This window comes from Melanotaenia boesemani, chromosome 18, assembly GCF_017639745.1.
Source record: "Melanotaenia boesemani isolate fMelBoe1 chromosome 18, fMelBoe1.pri, whole genome shotgun sequence".
Lineage (NCBI taxonomy): Eukaryota > Metazoa > Chordata > Actinopteri > Atheriniformes > Melanotaeniidae > Melanotaenia > Melanotaenia boesemani.
In genome coordinates, this window is record NC_055699.1 from 16,801,803 (window position 1) to 16,825,725 (window position 23,923).

General features: G+C 41.7%; 1 protein-coding gene across 2 annotated transcripts in view; it reads right to left on the bottom strand.

The window, feature by feature from the left end:
• Positions 1-13,508: 13,508 nt before the first annotated feature.
• Positions 13,509-23,923, bottom strand: part of zfhx4 (zinc finger homeobox 4) — a 76,625-nt gene continuing 66,210 nt past the window's right edge. For both annotated transcript variants that reach the window (XM_041967624.1, XM_041967623.1), the window contains exons 11-12: positions 18,385-23,778; positions 13,509-17,877 (exon numbers count right to left, since the gene is read on the bottom strand). In XM_041967624.1, coding sequence (XP_041823558.1) covers positions 16,322-17,877; positions 18,385-23,778 — 6,950 coding nt within the window. In that variant the 3' untranslated portion in view covers positions 13,509-16,321. The remainder of the gene's footprint in view (positions 17,878-18,384; positions 23,779-23,923) is intronic.

Below are 23,923 nucleotides of genomic sequence, written 5' to 3' on the forward strand. Positions count from 1 at the left end.
TGCTACCTCTTGGGTGTTTATTTAGTTAAGTGGAGGAGAGAGAGATGAGGGAAAGTTATAACAATCAGCACACTTCTCTCTAGACAGGCCTGGTCGTTCTAACTCCTATTATCCGTTTTCACAGCACCCCAACATGCTCAAGATCAAGGGGGCAGCCGGGGGCTTGGATTGATTCTCACACACACACTTGACAGCCATCCTCTCTTCCCTTGGCCTTTCTCTCTTTTGCTGCCTTTCCATCTCCCTCCCTCTGTAATCTCAAGGGCCCTCGCCCCTATAAGACTGTAGTAAACTGTACCAAAACCCTGGCAGTCGTCTCCTTCCTCGCAGGCGAATTACTCTCTAATCCCTGTAATGAGTCCAAAGATGCTTATTTATGCTGGAGTTAACCTCCACCAGTGAGCTCAGCCCCAGGCCAAACTCACCCCAGCTGAGTGAAGCCTTTCCTGGGCTGACAAAGAGAGTAGGATGCAGGGAGAGAAAGAAAGGGGTGGGGGGGAGGATTGGGCTTCCCACCTCTTTTCACCACCCCCATTCCTCTTGCTCTGATCACTAGTACTTAATTGCTGATTGCCAAGACAATCAATCGTAACTCCAGGCACGATAGAGAGCCTATTGCAGGGAGGCTGGTGTCAGATCTACCTGCTCAGACAGACGTGTGCACATTTGCACTCAGATGGGGTAAAAGCATGAAATGTTTGTCCTCATGGAGTGAATACCCCGAACAATGGTGAGTGGGTGTGCTGGCAGAGCTGATCTTTAATTATTTATGCTACTGACCATTTGTCCTAGAGTTTCCTGCACGTCTCTATAGTGTATGTCCTTCTGGTGGTAATGCAAGGCCAAAATTAATCAACTGTATGGTTTAAAGCACCTATATCTACTGAAGCAGCCCCAGAATGGATTAAAAGAAAATGTACACCTTGAGGTGAGGGCTACGGCCCTAGATGATAATTGCTTTGACATTATGTAAAAAACATGGGATTCATCTCGTGTAAACTTGGCAGCCCTCTTTTCCATCACGGACATTTTGACTAATGAATCCAACACTAATGCATATAAAGCCAGAGACAGGAAAGACTGGTTGTCAATATTTTATGCACTACATTACATTAATGTGAAGCAAGTCCCAGAAAGTGAGATTAAGGAGATAGTTGAGATTAAGGATGCATATATGATCAACCTTAATGCCGGTGGGACATGTCATTGTCTTAACATTCAGACGGACTTACAATCCGAACCTTTTTGCCGATATTACTCTGTAGCTCTAATTGAAGTCCCCAATCCCCAGGAAAGAGAAGAGATAAAGAAGAAACATTGCATTAAAGTCTATTAATTGAGTGAGGCCATGGATTGAATTAGTTGAAAGTTGGAACAGGGCTGTGGACTTAAGGAAGGTAGCTGAGGCTCAGTTAAGCCTATCTGTCTTTGGATCTTTTCTAATTCACAGGCTCCGTGTGGAGAAGAGAAGGAGGAAGAAGCCCACATTCCCAGCGGCTATGCAAAGCAATCTGCACATTCACACGCAGCCATTTAGGGAGCAAATTGGCCCTGTGCCCCCTCTGACGATGGTTTTAAGAGAAAGGGAATTAGGGCGTTGAATCCCTAACTAGATCTCCTTCTTTGATGAGCCTCTTTATCCGCCTGTCCCTCATCTCCATTTCTTTGATGCGAGGCGTTGATTTTCCTGATTAAATAGTTTTTAAAGTAAAAAGCTCTTCTCTGGGCTCTGTAATTCTGGGTACTTTACTGTACCTATTGTAGGTTAGTTTATGTGCATGCTTGTTGAATGGTCCATCTGAGGTATTCTTTAATTGGAACAGAGCCCTTGGCTTGCAGATAATATAAGGATAGTACATGCATATTTTTCTCTAAGAAAGAATGTTATCATTAAAGCTCATGCATGGCTTTTACCTCTTCATTTGAAATGGCTTGAAGGGCACAGGGGGCTCTATGATTCACTAATGAAATAAAAGTAAAAATATCTGTGCTTTTTCACTTCAACAGACTTTCATAACTAATCCTTCTGCCAATGCTGTGAGCTTTTACTTTTCAACAGGTAAGGGAATTACATCCCTCTTGTATTGAAGAGATATTTCCAACAACTGATACTCCTTTCAAAGAGTGAGTGACATCATTTTCATGCCAAGAAAACATGAAACAAACAAACAAAAAAAAAAGCATTTATTTGTTGACACTTGAGAGGATTTTTTGACACCTGTATATCTCTTTCTTGTGGCATGTCCAATACGTCAATGGGAGTTACAAGTATCTCATATTTCATCTATTCAATAAAAAGCATGCCAAACATAAAACACCAAAAATTCCTCCAAGGTAGTGAAATCCTAGGTGTGCTGAAGTTCAGGGCTGCAGCCGCTGCAGGTTTGTGTATTATGAGGCTTCTTTCAACACCTGCCGGGCTTCGGATACCACCGGGCCCAATTATCTTCGTCTGCCTCTTCTTCTTAACCACCTCTTCAGTCTAACAGGTCAGGGGGACAATCAATCACAGCTAAAATAAGGAAGTAATTTCCTGAGCTTTTATCAGGGTGTTGAGGTTTTGTCTGGTTGTATTTCGCACAAAGATGGAGCAGCACTAGTTTGGGAATACACAGAATTTGGCCTCTTCTTTTTTGCTCTCAAGACCCCGGATAATTTGGGATTTTTATATTATCTATATGTTCACCTCAATATGTGTAGCCAGGATGAGAAAACACTGAGATCAGGAAAATGCACCTTAGAGTGTTGTATCTTATGATATGAGTCAATAAAGGTTGTGCTTCTGTACAACTTTAAAAAGCTGCATCCTCCTCTACCGTGTCAGAAGCAAACATCCTTGTGGTGGGTGAATTCCTAGAAACCCAGTAGTGTATACTTTGATATACATACATGATATATTGCATTTATATATTTATGTTTATTTTTATTTATGCCATTTAAAACTATTTTGTTGCATCATTCATAAATTAACTTGAAATAAATGTCCCATTGTTAATATAACGGTATAAATTTTCTTACTCAACATAAAAACACATTTTTCTAAATAAAAAAGAGACCTATATGAAAAGACCCCAAGCAGTATTATTTCTTAACATGCTTCATATTTCACATCCTCTTACTTTAACACAGGAATAAAGAGATTGAAGCCAACTGGGTCTTACCTGTCCACAGACTGGGACAGGAGCAGTGAGGGGATAGGACCAGGGGGCGTCAAAGGGATAACACAGGTGTGTTGTGTCCGCCTGCGGCTACCTTGCCAAAGCCAAGCCTGTTTGTGTGTTTGTGTGTGCACACATGTTAGCATGTGTGTGTGTTTATCCATTTCAGTCCTCTCCCTACTGATGTCTAGAACAGACTAAATGAGCAATAATCTGCACACATCCCTCCAGATGGCCCAGTGAATTTCCTGTGGCTTAAGGCGCCAGCTGAGCTCTTTGAAAGTTTTGATAACTTCTGCAAATGTGATTGAACCTCTGCTTGTTTAGGAATGTGATGCAGGACACAATGTGCTTTTTTCTATTTCCCCTAAAAGAGATGAAAAAGGAGGTGTGCACTTATCTCTAGTACTAGGGCACATACTGGGTGGAAAAAAGTCACATGTATTTAAAAAGATGGTTAATTTGTAAGTATTGCATCATAAACAGATTGTGACTATTTATTCAGCTGTTTTCATGTCATATTATGTTGCTGGAATGCAGACTATAGATGTTTTGTTAAGCAGCAAAAAGCATCCAGATCATTGTGCAAACATCCAGAACTTGACAATAACTGCAGATGAAGACAGCAGGATAGAGCAGAGTTTTATTCCCCACCATGTCAGTCAGTGCTTCTTCAAGACTCTCAATGCACACAAGTAACCAAATACAGGCAGAAACACGTGTAAAGTGTCATTAATTTTTGATGAGGTCCTGTCAATCTGACCAGAATTACTTCAGTTTGTTGACAAACCCCAGTGTTTCAAATCTCAGAGCCAAGTTGAGAAAGAATCTACGTAGGAACACAATACTGGCCATTAATGGAGGGAATTTCAGGAGGAAAAGCCTCAGCCAGAAAAGAGAGAAGGAATGTAGATAGTATGGAGTTTATTTGCAAAAGATAACAAGAGGAATTTCTAAATTACATGTGCAGGCGACACTGAACAATGAGAACAGCAGGTACAGAAAAGCCTAACCCTGTTAAATACGAGGCAGCCAGGTAATGACAATTTATTTGCGCATTTCAACATCTTGGAATCTCTGGCCTACTGGGGTAAGAAAGAAATATAATTTTTGTGGTTGCTATGGATACCTGCGTGTGAAGGTTTCGCTGCAAGCCTCGACTCCTCCTGGAAATCAGTGAACCGCACGTGTCAACCAGCATTAACCTGCTCAGTCCAACAGATGCACCAAAACACAAACACACACACTTATACAGCATGCACGCACAAAAGAGATGCTAAACACACAGGAGCATGCACATTACTGTTCTCATCTCAGCAAAAAGTACAGTACAAACTCAAGTGCAGCTTCTAAACACACAGAGGTGAGCAGAGCTGAGTCTTGTCAGAGCTGATAGACTCTTGAGTGAACACGGAGCAGCAACCTGAAGAAAAAACAACTATAATGTTGCTCTGTGCTGCTAAAAGAGGGAGAAATTTGCAGTAAGGACTTGTGTAGTTCAGCACACTGTTGTTGTTCGGTTTGTTTTTCACTCATGTATTGTTTGTGATAATTATTATCCCTCATGTCCTAATTCAGTGCAGTTTATGTGTGTTGGTTTAGCTTAAGATGCAGTGCATTAAGCCTGCTTGAGAGGATTGCTCCACCACAACAGCTAAATAATGCATTCATATTCTTTTAATATCCTTCAATTAATATATGTGCAGGCTATAACTGACCTCTTTTCCAAGTACAGTTGTGAATAGTGTTTTATAACGTGAAAAAATGCATTCTGCCTGTTGGTATGTGCCTCCTTTTGTTTGTGTCCTTTATTTACATAATTAAAACTAAATAAAGAGATTTTTTTAAATTTTTTTTATTAGAACTAATTGTGGTCTGCTGCGGGAATGAGCCCATCTTATAGGCTGTGTAATAATGCAACAAACGTATGAAAAAAGGACATAAACTGGTACCTCAGATTATCCAAAATTCCACAAAATTCTTTTTGTTTTCATCCTGTTCACAAAAAAGTCCGACTTTTTTCGTCGGGGCCCCTTACTGACACTCTGGGCTCGTTGTCAAGTATTATGTTCTCAAGTGTTTGTGCTTGTCTTCTGAGCCAAGCTGCTGGAGTCCTCTCTGCCCCATCCACAAAAGCCTACACAACATTCGGCAGTCATATCTCTTCTTGTCTATCTAGGAGCCCGGCGTGTTTTCCCTTAAAGTCAAATTAAAAAGGTATGCCAGAAAAGAAAGCGTATCTGCAATTCAGAACACATTTTTCTATCAGACAGAAGATATATTGCCGACTAAGTATTGTCAGATGTTGGCAAATTCCACATATTTTTCATATCCGGCCCACTGGAACTTGGGGCCGCTTCCAGACTCAAGGCACATCATCGACAAAGACTCTGTTTGACCTTAGGAGCACAGGCAGAAATGAACCAAATATTCATTCTGTTTTGTACAAAAATATTTTCTCTGATCTAAATGCAATATCACCGGCTATAAATCATTTAGGAATTCATTTGGAAATCATTTGAAAAACACATTTATTTGGGGAGGGGGTGTTCATCAATAAACCGGGCTCCTGTGGAAAGTTTTATTTATATATTCATGCATTCAGTAGATTCAGTTATTCATGTATTCACTCATTCACAAGGCTTAGTCGGTCGCTGTGTGTCTGGCCCCTTGTGTGTGTGTGTCTCTTTGTGTGTGTGTGTGACCTGCGGCGTAGCCCTGCTATGCTGCGGGCTAGTGCTGTTCCCCAGGGGGCTCTCATCTTTTACTGAGCCCTGACAGAGGATGGAGGCTGGGAGAGGGGTCTGCTGCATTAAAAAGCCTTTACCTAGCTCTGATTTATCACCTCTGCCTCACACATACACACACACAAACCTGCTTACCAACCCCACGCCATCTCACCATTTCTTGCCGCAGCTCAACTCTACACTCTATCAAACACACAGACATATAGATGCATGCACATGCCCAATCTTACGCACGCAGACACACATTCACACACCATCAAACCCATACTCATTCCATCATAAGATGGCTGCCTTGGAGAAAAAGTGAGGGTGCAAGGCGCCGCACTGCACCGCAGTGGTGATTTTGCATTTTAATGGAGCCCCCTCCTCTCCCCACTCTCCACTCAGTTGGTAATTCTGGTGGGTTGTGGGATGGTAGGCAGCAAGCCATCAGCTACCTCACCACAGGAAGACGGAGTGACACAATTACAGGACAGCATTTCCTGGGTACATCACCTCCAAACGGCTGCATTTGAATGTGACTGCCACCCAGGAGGCGAGAGCAGGGAGAGATGGGTATTTGTTTGCGTTTGCACTGTCGAAGAAGGTAGATTGCCATTGCACCACAAAAAGGAGTCCAGATAATAGTCTCACACTCAAACACACCTGTAATTGCATATGAAAAGATACACGTACAGATACAAGAAAAGTCTTAATCAAAACTGTAGTTTTACACTTAAAACTGAGACCTGGATAAAAGGGAACACTATGTATAAATGTATAACAACAAGCACAAAGACACACAGTCACACACAAATGCACATGCAGTTAACAACAGGCACAGAAAGAACACAACACTTTGTCCTTGAGAGGGTCCAAGACTTTGTAATCATATTCATTCATTCATTCATACATATGGGTGGAATACATTTGCTCCATCTCTCCGCTCGAGTTATTGCATGAGTGCTGATAAAAACTCGGGCCAAAGAGGGGGAAAAAAAAGACACAAAGAATGAATTTAATTTAATCTCTGAATAAAACTCTTTTCTCCAATACACATTAATAAGAGATGAATGGAAAAGAAGTTGTATTTTAGCATTACTAAAGTTAGCCATAGTGACTTTTATTCAGCCTTTGTTCAGACATGAGACACCAGGTAAAATCTGGGGTCCTCGACACAACAAGGCAGTTTTTTTTTTTTTTTTTTTTACTTGGTCACGTGAATTTTTTTATGATTTGATCCATTATAATGGAAAACAGGAAAAAGGAAAATTATATTTCAAATGGAAAAAGTATCATCAAAAGGCCCAATTGTGTGTGATTTGTTCTTTCACCTGCACTGGAGCTTACACCTGTTTATCCACTTTAAGCTGACCCTCGCTATTAAAAGCTTTTAGTTATCAGTGTCAGAACTTGAACTTGAATTAAATAAATATAATTCCTGTGAATGTTTTGAAACAAGACAATAAAAAATATTTTTATATTCCAGTAATTTCAGATTTGTGTGTGTGTGCCATGTGGCAGAATAGCTCCTTGTCATCCACATTCTTAGATGTTAGTAGATGTTCCAGATCTGATTCCAGATTTACGACCTAATGTCCATATGAAGCCATTTCTTCTATTTTTTTTTCTTTAAAGCTGGAACATTTTGCCACTAATCTCTATGTTTGTGTGTTTTAGTGTTTCTGTGTGTGCTGAGGAAATGGAGGGTGAGAGGAAGGCTGCTGCAGCTGTTGCCTCTAAAATCATAATTCATTGTTGGTCATGCTACAATCTAGATTACATCTCTTGCAGCTTAAAAGTGTATTTTCCTATAAACAGCAATCTGCAGCTCATAAAAATTCATTCTGCCTCAGCATAAACAATCCCCTTGTCCTCTCACCCTTGCATATATGTGTGTGTGTTTGTATGTGTGTGTATATACATGTATTTGTCCGTATGGCATAAACAATCCCCTATACTCCCGTCAGGAACACAGAGTGATCCATCAGTTTCTCCACAGAAAACCAATTTCACTGGAGATGTTCAGTTTTTCTCAGACACACACCACCTATCGTTGCAGAGAAAAAAGAGGAAAAAAAAAGAAAGTGGGAAGGACACACACATACACAGAACAGAGGGAGATAAAGGAAAGAATAAAGCACTGGCAAGGAAATGGAAAGAAGAAAGACAGAGACATGCAAAATTGAGAGGAAATGTGGTGGGGAAAAGACAAAATAAGAAAAGACCTGTCCTGCTACATTTAATAGAACATACTGGTGTTCGCCGTCTCATCAGTTCAATGTGGAATGTGAAAAAAAGAAAAGAAAAACAAAAAAAGAAAAAAGAAAAAAAAAATCTTTTGCCTTATATGCATTAGAAGTAGACACATGGGCCTTTCACCTGGGTTTTAAATTACCACTCCAAACAGAGAATGACACAGTTTTACCCTCGAAACAGTTTGTACTAAAACTGTAAAACAGAGGATAAAGACGAAAATCTGGAAAAAAGAAAGAATGCTTTCCACTTTGACCATTAATGCTTGAAGTGTGGAATTATGAGCGAGGAGCAAGGCATGCTGCGGCAGCCCAGTTTTGCTTTGCAGAAGCGGACGGATGACAACATAATTACAGAGAGGCATCTCATAACACGTGATTAAACAAACAATGCATGTCATCTCTTCCTAAGGTCCCCGTTTCGAGTGTCTTTTGTTTTCATGCATGTGTCTCCAGAAGAAAGCGGTGTTGCATGTGTTCATGCTCACAGGATGGATAAGGTGAGTAAATATGTGGGCGCACAAAGATGTAGTCAGACTGAAGTCATTGCATGCAGTCAAACAAGAAACGGACAACAGGCTAATGCATCTTTGCAGTAATGGGCCTAAGTTAAAATAAGATGAGAAAGGCCTTCATTTTAGAGGAGCTGCATTGCCACTAATGACTAGAGGGCCTCCAACTGCTATCTCAGCCTATTATAACTTGGAGATGGCTCTTCTATGTTTTTAAAGATGAATACAAATTAAAACGCATTAGGCTACATTCATTTGCGGTCTTTGGCATATAGGCCACTTTTGGTCCGAGGGCCACTTAAGGCTGCCTTATTTCTTCAAATGACCTTGAAATCAAAGAAAGAGCAAGTTTTAATGATTTAGAGAGCTCTTAAAGACTCGAAAGGAAAAGCAACACAGGGTCTCATTAAAATCTTCATTCAAACATTAAAAAAGCTTTTTGTTACAAATGCTCCTGCCAAGAAGCTGAGTTGATATACAAAGAGGACCTTAATAATGCCCAGCATCTGAGCCAATTTGATGTAAACGCATTTCCTCATATGTTCAGTGGTAATTCTATAAATAAAAAAACACGCTTATTTGGCTGTTGTAGAATTTTCTTTGTGAGTTTCATGCCCAAGTGTGTGAGGACCAACAAGCTGTGGAGCCTTGTGATTCGGAGCGGGGGCCTGTGAGTGACCTGGGGATTGCATAGTGTCACTTTACATTTAGCTTCTATTTGCTCACCCCCTGCTCTTCCACTGCACATGTTATATATCAGTTTGTGAGCGAATACGTGTGCCTACGTGAACAAAAAGTGAGACATATCCCATCACCCCTTAAAATTCTTTCATTCCCTCCTCCATTGCTCCCTTATTTCCCCATCGACTCAACGCGCCTTGTTAAAACCTTAGCCATGGCAGCTCAGCGGCCTTTAAAATGTAAAGTGATATTACAAAGCCTGACACGACGATCTTTGTTACCGTGGTGTTGTTTCAGGGGTCCAGTGAATATACAGAATGCTCTGGCTATGTAGAGTTAAGTAACTGAGCACCAAAATGTTCAAGCTGTGGGTTGATTTCACTCTAAAGGAAAAAGACTGGCAGTATTTGTTCGTTACAGGTGTTAAGCATTGTAAACGGCAAAAAAAGGAAAATGTGTCACAATGTTTGGCATGCGGATCCAGCCCCTCCATAACTTCACCTCTCATGTGTTTAGTTATTTACAGCCCTGACAACAAAAAGCCTTGAACTGTTCAGCAAACTACACAGCACCCTTTGAGTCACAGGCAAAACAGGAAATCAGGCTTTTGTCCGCTCGAGATGGCATCAAAAAACACCTTGTTTCATCTGTCTTAAGCAATCCCTTCTTGACGCCTTCACATGTCCCCATGTGGGGCTGTGCTGCTCCTCAGAACAGATTGGGAAACAGCACGATCTGCCGGGGAAGTCCCAGCGGGCTGCCATAACATGCTCGTTTGCCGACGCACCTCAGTTGCACTGAGCCCATGTTTGATTTCTCTCAGGTTGCCCCTCCTTTTCTTTTTCTCCTGCTCTCACTCTCACTTTACTTCTGTCACCTGCTCATTTCACTGTCTATATCAGCTGCTTTCTTTCTTTCTCTCTCCCTTTTTATTCCTGTCCCTGACACTCAGTCTGTGTCAACCTGTTGGCCTGTCTGTATGCGTCTCCTTTTCTTTTTCTCCTGGGCCTACCTCATTTTGTCTCACACACCTCCCCCTCCTTCTTTTTCACTTTAAAATACGTGTTAGTTGGCAGTGTGTCTTGTGGAAATGCCAGCAGTGATTGTATCCTTCATCCACAAGGCAGTAATAAGTCAGGTATACTCCTGCCCCCTCCATTTTCCTCACCTTTCTTCTTTCCTTTTGTACTTCAGAAATGAGGTATTGCAACAGTAAACACCGAAGGCAGGAAGACCAAAAGAAAGATACAGAAAAAAAGATTAAATTGCTTTTTTTCTTTCATTTGCTAGTTTGTGCATGCCTTTTGTTGACACCTGACTAAAACCAGAAAAAATGTTGTCAATGTTTATTTCCCATGTATCTTTTGTTGCCTATTTCTTTGTCCTACAGCTCACTTGTGCACCACCAATGGCACAAACAGTAATCATAACCTCATTTACTAAAAAAAGTAAATAAATAAATATTAAAATCATGCCCAATTCCCCCCTGTGGGCAAAGCATTGCAAAGTTCTGCAGAATCATAAAAGATAAGTTGGAAAGTTGTATTACACCTGTTTGCCAGAAAAAAAAGAAGAAGAAAAAAAAAAGAAAAACAACAACAACAACAAAAAAAAAAAAAAAAAAAAAAAAAAAAAACAGCTTCTCTTTTGGTGCATACTCCAAAATGCAGCTAGCAATAAATAATAAGATTTCATGTTGACTATTTGTGCACGGGGAACAAAAGTTCCATGATTTCTCAGGTGTAATACTTTGGTGGATGAATTGCAGGTGTGGGAGATATTGTGTGCTGGATGGAACCCAGGTGCAGGAGTTATTTCCAGTCTATGCTGTTAATCACCAACCTGACGCTGAAATATGGCTCGCATTTTAGTGGTTTTAAAATAGTCCCCGTGGCTGCATATACTAAGATAGGACAATAACAATAATAAGGGCAAGATAAAGTCAAGTCAAGATGTTTCATGTGGACTGTGTAGACTGCAAATCTGGGTTCAAAGTTTGCAACATAGTAGGAACTAGAAGCGATCTGCACATGGAGCAGGAGTTGTTTGCAGATGCAAGCTGCAAGTTGTGATTTAAAAGGTTCATTTTAATATGAGCAGAAACACAAGATAGGCTCTAAAACATAATCATTTCTTCTTCATTTTCTTCCATTCAGTTCTGTTATGATCCCTTGAAGAGTCGGAATGTCACAAAGGTGTGCATTAGAAACAGACTGTCTAAATATCTGATTATGAGCTGTTTATCCTCGTTAAATGATGACAACATAGTTACGCCAATACGCAAGTGGCCTCAGATGTGATGGTGTTCAATATCTATTGACAGACAAATCATTGTTGTTGTTCTTTCATTTCGTCATTGTCCAGACCCAATGCATGAGGGGCTAAACTGGGAGTGAATGTGATTGGATTTTCAGTCTCCATCATTAAATTCCCATGCGGGGAATACTAATTCCAGTATTTAGTGCGGTGATGCTAGGGCTTGCTTTCATCTTAAACTGATTCCAGTCTAATTAGATTGGGCATGTGGGGGGTGGTGGATGTATCCGTCTGGACTAATCCCTGCCTCTCTGTCCCAAACATTGTATTATCCAGAGAAAATCCATTGGCTGCAGGCTATTCAAAGCCAGATCTGCCTTCACTGTAGCCTATGTACTGTATCATCTGGAAAGCTGTGGCTAGGAGGGTGCACTGTGCAGTGAGGGTGGAACCTAATGGTCATGAGTGATGTATGGGTTGCAGAAAACACCATTTAGAATTTACAGTAAACCTTTTATCGTGTATTCAGGGCAAGACTGCTCGCTGCTGTGGCCTCTTTTGCAAAGCTGCATCTAAACTATGAACTATTCTCTATTAAAATGGCTTTATTATTATTATTCTAGAACAGTTTCAAATTGTGTGTCCCTGGAATAAAGTTTGATCAAAATTTTGTTTGACCTTAAAAAGAATGTACTTTTCTTTACTCTCAGAAACACAAAGCAACTCACACACACAGCTGTGCCCAGATCATCTTGTCATCCTGCTTGTGAATTATTGGCGGACCACAGTGAAAATACAGTGTAAAGAGGTCCTTCTTCTAGGCGCTGAGAAGGCCAGAAAAATGAAAGGCCTTCAGCCATTGTTCTCGACAAAGGTCAATCGCAATTCAGTCCAGTAATATGGAAAGGGGGTGGGCTAACCCGGCAACTGCCTGCGTTTTCAGGGTGAGCAACAGGAAAGGACCATTCAGCAGAACAGTTGCACCCTGTGAGCTGAGCACATTCGTCAAGGGCGAAGGGTGAACTCAGCAGAGGAGAGAAAAAAAAACGCTATTTTCAAGGCTTTTACATGTCGCGGCTGTTTCACTGTCGCACACTAAAGTGTGTGGAGCCGCAGTATAAAGGCCACATCTGACTTTGAGTGAAAAGATTCTCATCCTCCCTTTTTATTTTTGTTGCCCTTGTGAAATTTCATTAGGTGGATTTAACAACTTGTGAATGTCGGCTTTCTCCGTGACCCTGACACTGGTGGCGGACATGTCTCGCTGGCAGGGTGTGATATATTGTGTTAAGGTGTTCCTGAGGTGCAATTTTTAATGTGACAGCGTCTGTTGACCTCACATCTAAAAACGTCACCCTCCAGTCTGACACTAGCATCCATTTTGCCTCGTAATAGAATTTTATAAGCAATATACAGTCAAGGCATAAAACACAATGTATCATAGATCCATCAACTAGGGTAAAATTATGTTCATTTTAACCAATTTTAGGTGATGACAAATGCTTTTTTGCTGTCCATCTGGTAATCTATGGTTGTGATTTATAATTGTGGACACTGGAAGGGTTCAAGAGCAGTCCCTGATCAAATTCAGATTAGCAGATACTTCCCAGCATAATCCCTTGTATCTGCTTTGAATCAGATTACCATAAATAATATAGTCTTGAGAGGCACCTATTATGTGATTCAAACTTTAGTCCATTAGTGACAGTAGATGGATGTTGATATAACATTTTAGTGGGCAATAGATATAACTAAAAATCCACAACAGCATGTGTAATAAATTCTCAAGTTCAATCTAAGATGCTAAACTCTGCTAAAGCTGTACTAGAAATGTGTGATTTGTTATTCAGATGTTCAGACAAATGAAATTTTCAACTATTGTAAGAAGAAATAAAATCATATTTGATGAGACCAAACTGGTTTGCAGATACAGTTTTTAATGTATCACAACAATGAGCAACAAACATACTTGATGAACTATTTCCAGAAGTTGTTCAAATACCATCTACAATAAACGTCATTTCAACTATGACAACAGGTCTGTGACAAAATTAAAATTAAAAAAAAAAAAAAAAAAAAAAAAAAAAAGGTTTCAAAACCATGTTATTACCGTGATACGGTACAGTTGAGACCTCAAACAGTACAGTAACAAAAACTAATGCGACTACTCTCTATATATAAAACATCAATAACATTTTTGGTTTAGTTTATTTAAAGTTTTAGCCATAGGGGCTTCTTCTTATTAAAACCTCAGGGTGCATTTCCTATGTAACCCAGATGTTGTAGAGTACATATTGTGTAGGATATGATTGCGCCATGAAAATCCCTTTGACATCCAGAAGAACAATTCCAATTTCAACCTTTTGAAGGCTGTCCCCATGAACATGACACAATCCATCCATTTTTTTTTAAAAAGTTCTTTTTTTTTTTTTTTTTTTTTTGGCTGCTGTGCAGTTGCAATATCTATGTACAGTTATATTGTTGGACCATCCTTTTTGTTGGTTTGTTAGCTTTTACCAGTCCTTGGTGTGGAAAGCGTCTTGTCTGATGCTAGCATCTTAGCACATGATGCTAGCTGACAGTTCAGTCTTATAATGCTGAGCCACAAAGTGGGGAAAGGCAAAAAGCCAGAGTTGTGAAAGCCTTTGGAATCAGGACAGTCGCTTATGTTTGTACAATGGCAGAATTGCACCTTGGGAGGCCAGGATGTCTCTTATGAAACACAATCGAAAAGTGTCTTCAGGAATAAAGTAAATGTAAAATACTAAAAATTCCAAATAATGACATTTAAAAAGCTCACACATAAAATTAAAAACTGACATTTTGCTTTAAAACTCTGAAAAAAAAACACCTTTACAATAATAAAAACATAAGAGGAAATGTTACTTGATTTCATTGTTTGAAACAATAACTAAGCATGATTTGATTTAACCTGTCAAACAGTTGCATTACATGCTACTTGCTCATTTCAGAATAGGAAATACCAAAAGCAATACATTTTTGCATTTCTTCATATTAATAAATTTGTACCATGCACAGCCAACTACGAATATGTACAACAGCTTAGCTTTCTTTGTTCACAAGCCTTTTTCTTTCATACAAATAGCCTTCTGTTACTTTGGAATGAATCACACTGGTTACCAAACTAGAAAGTGATTCGTAAAAAATTGAACACCCTTTGACAGCTTTCACATTCTTAGTTCCACAGCAAAATAAAACAAAGGAGAGGAAAAAAAAAAAAAAGCAAAAACCTAAGCAAAGCAATTAATGGATCAGTATTTTGTCTGGTTGAAATTGAGAGAATTTATGGCAAGCAAATTAACATTACACAGTAGCAGCAAATGTTGTAAGGTAATACTTTGCAATGTTGAAATCACTAAATGTGGAAATATTAAAATGTAGACTGTAACTGTAGATCATCAGAAGTGCCCAGAAAATTGATGGGAGGACGTTAACCTATGCACCAAGTGACTGTGTATAGGTGTAACACTGTTTTAAATCCTACAAGTACATGAAAATGTTTATATATACACAACACAAATGCTGTTGTCCCCCTTGTAAAGCAGCATATTTGCAAACCTATAGTAAATGATCATACCTTATTTAAAATTGTGACCAACTTGTACCTTAACAGTTTCAAGTATACAGTACTGCTTTCTTTGATGCACCAATTGTTAAATAGGTCTCTAGATTGTTAAGCATCAATCCTGTAACAAATATGGACTGATATGCTGCTGCAATAGACACAAATAATAATTAAAACATACATACGTACATACATACAAACAAAAAATTCTATTAAATTAACATGTGGCCTACTCAAATAATAAAAAGACAAATAAAAACAAAGTAAGTGCACTATAGTCCAGACACAAGCAGGTACCGTAACAGTACAGCAATTCACAAATGAAAAATGTTATATTCACATAATCCGAGAGTCTATCAAAACTAGAGTTATTACCTCTTCAGAAAAGGGTGTGAGCAGAGGTAAAAGTGAGAAGGTAAGAGTTGGCACAGATTAGTATATACTACAAGAAAAAAAGGGGTGGGAAATAGATACAGCTTGTTGGAATACAAACTGGCAAACACAGGGGCATCATACACATTTACTTCACCATTCTAAATTCCCTCAGTGGCAAAACCATACTGTCTTTGTAGGGCAAAACTAAAAGGATATGCACATCATCCATTGTAACAGTAATATTGTCTCTTGGTACTCTATACACATCAAGGAAATGCGTCCGATAAAGCTTGACATGTTTTGGTTATAAGCCAAGTGTACCCAGGCTTGTTGCTGCTTTAACAAATGAGAAATGTTATGTTCTGACCTGAGAATTTAAAGCTACTGAATTACACCTATCTAAACTAAGAGAGATTCTCTTTGAGGGTTCTGGATCGTCATCCCATACAGTACATGCTAGCATTTGGAAAACAATCCAGCTGAGGTGCAATTTGCTATCGTGAGAGTTTTTGGCTTGAAACAAGCTCCCCAAGGGAGCTTGTGGGATTTTTTCCAACTCCATGTTTTTGTATACAATATAAGCTCAGTCAAGCATCTGCAACAGTTCTGTCCATAACAAAAATCAATCAATATCTTGCCAGCATATCAATATGGGAAAAACAATCCTGAGTCAATCATTTGGTACTGTAATTTTTTGGGTTAAGAGAAACTTTGGAACTGCAGTTTAAAAAGTCTTATTTTTTTCTTTAAGCAAGGGATCCTTTTGTCACTCCTACACACTGAACATATCCATTCTGATACTACTGAAGCTCGCGTCTAGGCCAGAGGCCGGCTTAGCCTTGACTTCCAACGCATTATCTAAGTCTTCCAGCTTCTGGCTTAGCTCATTGTCAGACTCATCTGAACAACTCTCGGTGGGTAGTGAGGTTGGAACCCCTGAGGTGCTGCAGGAAGTTGAGGTAACCGTTGAAGGTGAGGAGAGGGAGGGAGGGGGAGAGGCAGACGGGGAGGAGGAAGCAGCTTTCCGGGCTGTGGTGGCCTGGAACAGGAAATTTGGCCAGGACTTCATGGACAAGCGAGAGAGATGAGAAAAGGTGTTATTAGAAGAAGCTGCAGACTGCGAGGTAGATGTGGTGTTAGGAGTAGGGGAGCAGACAGAGTGAGGTAATAATCTAGTATGCTCTTTGGCATTTCTCATTGCTTGTTTGATTGTTTTCTCTTTGTGCAAGCTCGACTGAAGGTGTTGGCCAAGTGCTTCATTCCCGTTAACAACCACATTGCAGGCAACACAAGTGTAGTTGCTCACTGCTTTTCGAAGCACTGTCTCTTGCGGGTCAGTAAAAGGATGTCCGAAGTAACAGAAGGACTTCTGATGACGTACCACTGAATCTTCGTCAGCAAAAATCATCTGGCACTTCCTGCATATAAACTCATGCTTGACGGACGGTACAATAAAAGCATCTGGAAAATCCATGGTACTTTTGGTTTCTGTTTTCAGTTCTTCTTTTGTGCTTTCTGTTGAAGAGCCTTTGATGTTGTTATCCTTAGCATCTATAGCTTCTTTTGGTTTGAAAGAGTTGGCTGTGGTGTTCTGTTTGCTCTGAGGTGTCTTCACGGGGGTTGGTTTCTGCTGCTGCTGCTGCTGCTGCTGCTCAAGTTGTTTCTGCTGCTGCTGCTGTTGCTTCTGGAGTGAATCCTGGAGGGACTGCTGGTACTGCTGGTACTGCTGCAGAAGAGCGGTTGGGGAGAAACCAGCGGCCATTGCAGCTTGTGGAACTGCTGCTGGGCCATATGGAAACAGACTCTCCATTCCACATAGTGGTGGAAAATAGCCCCCTGTCTGGACCCCTCTGGGAAGCTGGGGAGAGAAACAATTGGGGAATCCAGGAAGAAAGTAGGGCAGGAACTGCCCCCCCAATAAAGAGCTGGGATCACCTGCGGCAAGAGCATTCTGAAGTGCTTGAAGCTGCGCGGCATCTAGTTGAGCCTCACTTCCTGGTTTCCCTGGAGCTGGACATGGTTTCTCCCTTTTTTTGGCCATGCTGGGGGTGTTCAGACGGGAGCCACTCTCGTTTTCTCTGTCCTTCACCTTCATTGGAGGCTGCTTTTCTCCTGGTTTCTTGCTGCTGTCTCTCTCTGTGTCTTTGCCTTGCTGCTCTGTATGGTTTACTGCTGCCAAAGGTGTGGAGGGAACAGGAGGAGGAGGAGGTGGAGGAGGAGGAGGAGTCTGCAGAAGAGTCTTGGTTGGGGTAGTGCTGAGAGACATGGCAGGAGAGGGGGTGGCTGGTGTAGGGAACCCAAGCATGCCAGCACCGGGAGACGCTAAAGCTGAAATACAGTGGTATATAAATATGGAAATATTCAATATTTAAATATTCAACCCCAAATCACTATGGAAATTTGTTTGTATAAGGTAAAGATGCTCAATTTGACACTGGCTGAGTCTTGTTAAGATTTTGTTATGGAACAAAACTGTCACATGCGCTTTATGATAATTTCAATTCTCCAATATATTACAATATAAATATACCAAACCTACTATAGGGGGAAAACAAAGACAAACAAAAAACATAATATAGATACATTTGCTGTTTAAAAAAAATATCTAAATTTGCAATTAGCAGTTCAACTTTCTTGCTGACATTATGCATGCACTTAGTCCCACCATTTTGATTTTAGAATAGTATTTTTAAAAATAAGACTTTTCACAAAACACCACTGTGATACAGAATAACCAGTAGTATAGTAGAATAAAATAGTGCATGATAAAGCTCAGTTCATAAAGCTTCTAGTCTGTTTAACTGTATTTTTTCATTGTTTGTCATACTAACTCACCAGGTGTGTTGGGTGGGAAAACAGGAAGTGATGATGGACCGTTGACCCCCGGAAGTAGCACTGGTGGAAGGCCAGATAACCCTGGGTAGCCTGAGGGTAGGCTTAGGCCATGAAGTGCATTATTGTTGTCCACTGAAGTCTGTTGCTGCTGGCCAGGCAGGCTAAGCCCCTCACCAGCTTTCTTCATACGGTCCAGCTCTTGCTGGGCCATCAGCTGACGGACAGTGGTTGGTGCTAGGTAGTCCTTTTCTCTATCCACCTGGTTTCCCAGGGTCTCTTGCACTTTGGTGATGTGCTGCTTGGAAAAGATGTGGTCTCTGACAGACATCCGGGCAGTGTACTTTACACCACACAGTGTACACTCAGGCCTGGGTCCCTCTGGCGAGCCTTGACTAATCATGAATGGCTTTCCAATGTTAATCTTGAACTTCTTCTCTTTAGCACGAGCATTCTGGAACCATACCTGTACAACACGCTTGGGAAGTCCAATCTCATTGCCCAGCATCTCACACTCTTGCATTGTAGGAGTGCGATAGTCACTAAAGCAGGCTTTGAGCACTTTAAGTTGCAGGTTACTCATCTGGGTTCTAAATCGCTTGTGGCCTGGCCGATCTCCTGCGCTGCTGAGCTTCCCAGACTTGCTGAAAGGGTTACCTGCTCCAAAGGGACTAGGGGAACTGGGATCAGCTAAGCTTGACGATTCACTTCTGTCATTGTTTTCATCCATGTCATCATCTCTGGAGCTAAAGTAAGAGTCACAGTCTTTTCCAGAGAAGCTAAGGGCAGGGCTCACCATGCTGAACTGGAACCTTTCATTGCCACCATCAGAATTTAGCATCAGGCCACTTTTGTTGTCACTCAGTTTGTCCCCTCCATTGGCAGTCAGGCTCTCAACCTCATTGTTATTAAACTCGTCGCCAGTCGTAGCATCACTAATGGCTGTGTTAATTGATGATGTCTCATCAAAATCAATCTTAGTGAGATCATAAGATGACATTTCTGCTGAATTATTATTAGGCCCTTCAGTTTCATCACAGTTTTCAGCTTTTAAGGATGAAGGGCTTAAGAAGTTTTTTATTTGTGCCTCAGATGGTTTGACTGGAGTTGAGGATGCAGCAGGCAGCTCATACTCATTTGGCTCAGTCTTAGTAGGCATTTGTGAGTAGTCAAAGAAATTATATTTATTTGGGCTTTCACCTCTTTCATTGTCTTGATTCATCATCGGGCTTGGTGGCAAGCTAAAGCCTGCTTGCTTAGCCTCATGCCAGTGTCTCGATCGTATGTGACTATCTAGAGCTGATTTAGCCTTGAACAGTGCTCTGCAAAAGGGACATTTCTTGTGAGACTGGGAGGGCCCAATAGCCCTAAACTGTCCCTTTCTCTCTCTCGCACGAGTGTTTTGGAACCAAACTTGCACAACTCTTTTTTTCAAGCCAACCTCTCGTGCAATGTGGTCCAACATCTTCCTCGTTGGGTTAGAGTCAAGTAGATATTTGTCGTAAAGGATCTCTAACTGTTCTGGTGTGATGGTGGTTCTCAAACGTTTATCCCTGTGTTGCTCTTCTCCACTGTTTCCACCATCTTTATCGTTTGCATTTTCTTCCTTGTCATCCAGTTTTCGCTTCATGGCTCCAGAGCCTACAGCAGAGGCCATGCCAGAGCCACTCTGAGAGGGGATTTGGGAAAGCCCCCCAGATAACAACTGGCTCGCCATTAGGGGGTTGTTGGGGTCAAAAATCATATAGGGCATGTCAATAGGTCTTTCAAGGAACTGTGAGTGAAGGAATTGATTCTGCGCAGCCAAGAAATGCATGTGCTGGTGCTCTTGCCATAGTTCCACAGTGGGGAATGCAATCTTACACTGGTCACATTGGTACTGAAGCATTTGGTGGGGCAGACTGTTTGTCAGTGAGGAAAGGGCCAGAGAAAGTGGACTTGAGGGCACTGCAGCTGCCTGAGGCTGGGAATGGGGTCTTGATAATTGTGGCTGGGGAGTTTTCTGTGGAGGTGGTTGAGGTGTGCAAGCCTTAGATGGTCTGGGTTCTGGTAGTGACTTGATCACTGGTGAAGGGGCAGTCTCAGCTTGTTTAAGTTCACTTTCAGAGGCAATGTCTGGCTTGGGGGAAGTTTTACCCATCGTAGTACGAGGTGAGGCCATCACAGGGGAACTTGAGCCAGAACTGGTGGCCGTTCCTGAATGGTATTGTTTGGACGACTCTGCAGAAATCTGGAAAATCCTAACAGGACCCTGGTCACTGTCTATGTATTCCTCACACATGCTATCATCATTGCCCTCCTCATCTTCATCCTTATAACACAGCTTTTTCTGGTGAGTTATAAGATCAAAGATACGTGGGAACACAATGTTGCACTTTTTGCACTGGTACTGCATGTTGCTGGTTCTGATATATCGTTCATTAGTCAGTTCTTTTTTCTCACTGTCTTTAGAATCTGCTTGGTTCTCATAGCTTTTACGAGCCTTCTGGCGGGCATTCTGGAACCATACCACAATGACTCGACTTGGTAGGTTGAGCACAGTAGAGAGCTGCTCAATCTCATCATCCTTTGGATAGGCATTAGTGTCAAAGAAGTCCTGAAGTACCCTCAATTGGTAGTCAGTGAATCTGGTCCTGGATGACCTCTTGTTGAGGGCTGAGTCAGTTCTGTAACAGTCTTGTGCACTGAGCTGGGGCTCCAGGCGAATATCTTCCAATGTAGTGATGGGAGGAATGTTAAAATTGTAGGGAGAGTCTTTACTACGCTGCCTTTCTTTGAACAAGGTGTTACGAAACCAGTGCTTTATTACTTTTTGGGGCAGGCCAGACTTCTCAGACATCTCTTGGATTTGCTCTTCATTAGGGGAATTATTGATATCAAAGTTTGCACGGAGAATTTTAAGCTGATCATCAGTGATACGGGTACGTGGTCGCTTAAACTGAGACTGGCGGAGGAAGTTTGGATCAAGACCCAACTGCTGCTGACAGAGCTGAGTAAGGTCTGTGGAGAGAGAGTCCATTGTAGGCAGCTGTAGAGCCAGTTGAGGGGGTAGGCCAGGGTGCTGGACAGACTGCATCATTAAAGGAGGGAAAAGGGGCAGGTCCAAGGGAACAGGGAGCTGTACTTGGGGTGGTGCAGGTGGAGCAGCAGGTGTGGGTGGAGGGGGTGGTGGTGCAGGTGGCTGTGTCTGGTGAGAGGGTTGGTGTGTGGTCTGATGGGAAACAGAAACTGGTGAAGGTACTGGCGTCTGTGGCTTGGTCATTGATGTAGATGGTGGCTGAGGAGCTGTTACTGGGGCTGGAGCAGTTGGTGGTGGAGGAGGAGGAGGAGGTGGAGGTGGTGGTGGTGGAGGAGTCTCAGGTGAAGCAGGGTTGATTGGATAGAGTTTGTCATAGGCCTCTCTGTATTGCTGAGCAAACTTTTCAAGCTCCACATATGGGAAAAATTGACTGTGCACATGTTCCTGGTGGCTTTTTAGAATAAGCATATTGGAGAATAGCTTTCCACACATCCCACATTCAAGCTTATCAGTATTCAAATCCACTTGTTCAACTCCATCTTTGTTTTTCTTTTGATTTTTTTGTCTGTTTTCATTGTACTGGATGACAAGCTCAAATCCAAAGTTTTCTAACAAAGCTTTGGCTGCATTACCCCTTGCACCTGACACGATACGTGGAGGGGGAATCAATGGCTCTGGGAATGTTGACTTTTTTGAGTCTTTGTTATCTTTTCCTCCATCATTTATGACATCCCCTGCATTTTCCATCTTTCCTCTACTTTCTTGCTTTTCTAGATGGTCCTCTGCCTCTCTTGACATCTGTATATCTGACACAGTGTTAGACTCTATTTTGGGCTTGTGGTTCTGCATTTGCTGATTTTTCTGTTGCTGGATTTGTGATTGTGACTGAGAGGCCTGCTGCTGTTGTTGTTGCTGAGCCTGTTGCTGGGCCTGAACCTGCTGTAACTGGTGCTGCTGTTGCATCTGTTGTTTCAGGTCCTCTAGGAATGATCCTGTGAGGCCAGGCATTCCAAAAGCTGCTGCTGAGTGCAGTGCAAGTTCTGGGCTTAAATTAAACTCTGCTCCTGGAATGTAGAAAGGGAAGAGGAACTGAGGCTGTTGAAACTGCAGCAGTGCCTCTGGGGTCATTGGAAAATGGGGAAAGAAAGCTGGATTGAGGAACTGAGGCTGGAAGAAAGCAGCCTGTTGCTGGAGCTCATGCTGAAGCTGGAGCTGCAGCTGGGCTGAGGACTGTGCTGACTGATGGCTACTTGCCTGTGCTGAAACATTGTCATTAGTTGTGGTTTTATTTGTGTTGCTGTTGTTGGGTTCTTTGGGTTCCACAGTGTTTTCTTTGTTAGAAGAGGGTGTGCCACTTCTAGCAGTGTCTGAGTTAGGATTTCCTTGTGCACTTGGGCTTGGACTTTTTGCAGGTGCTGGACCACTGGTGCCAGTAGTACTGCTGCTGCTGCTCATGTCAGTTTTGGCTGTTCTTGCTTTGGTCTGATGGAGTACTGACCTCATGTGAATTTCAAGTGTTGAGCTTTGGCTGTAGGCAACATTGCATATGTTGCATTTGAATGGTTTGTTGTCAATGCTGTTGGTTGTCTCTTGTGGAACTGGGCTTGATGCTTCTTGAAGGACCTTCTTCAACTTATGCAAATGTGAAACTGAATTATAGTGGACTAGTAGGATGTTCTTCTGGGTGAAGGATTCCTTACATACTGTGCACTTATAAGGTCGAGAAGGGTCCAAGAATTTCTCCATTGTGAAGTTGGGCCCTTTTCTAAATGGCAGGGTCCGTTTTGGTTCTGCACCCATGTCATCCAGCAGAGAGCTGCTGTCACTTCCTGTAGGACTGGGCTTCTCTTCCTGGTCCATTTCATCATCTTTGTCCAAGTCGTGTTCAAAAGCCTGAGCTTCCTCCAAGGCCCTGGCTTCACTCTCAGTGATATCTCCATTCAGTGGAAGATTTCCTATGAGCTGCTGCACCTCAGCCTCACTAAGTTCAGGATGTCCATTTTCCAAATGCTTCCTGAGGGCCAGGAATGTCCTGAAGCTACGTTGGCAAAGGCTGCACATAGTGGCTGCTCTGATGGCATGATACTGTGAATGTATCTGAAGCTTCTGCATTGTCTTGAAGGCCAGACTGCAGTGGTTGCAGCGATATTTGTAGACATGACGATCAGACACTGAGAGCTGCTGTTGTTGCTGTTGTAGTCTTTGGAGCTCACTCAGGTGGTCTTGTAGAATATCAGGGGACTTGCTATCATGTCCTAACCCAGTGGTCCTCTTCCAGTCTGGGGCCTCTGAGGCCTCCTTTGGGGGCTTGAGTTCCTCCCCCTGGAGGTCTAATTCATTCTTATCTTGACTGATCAGCTCATCCTTTAAGATGTTTCCTACAAGAAGAAAATAACTATTTGAGATGGTATTCAATTTTTCTTATTTTGTCATCTAGAAATTATGCATTTAGTTGCATAATTTCTAGGTTAATTTTATTACATTAATAGATTAGGAAAATAAATCAAGTACTTTATTCTGCTC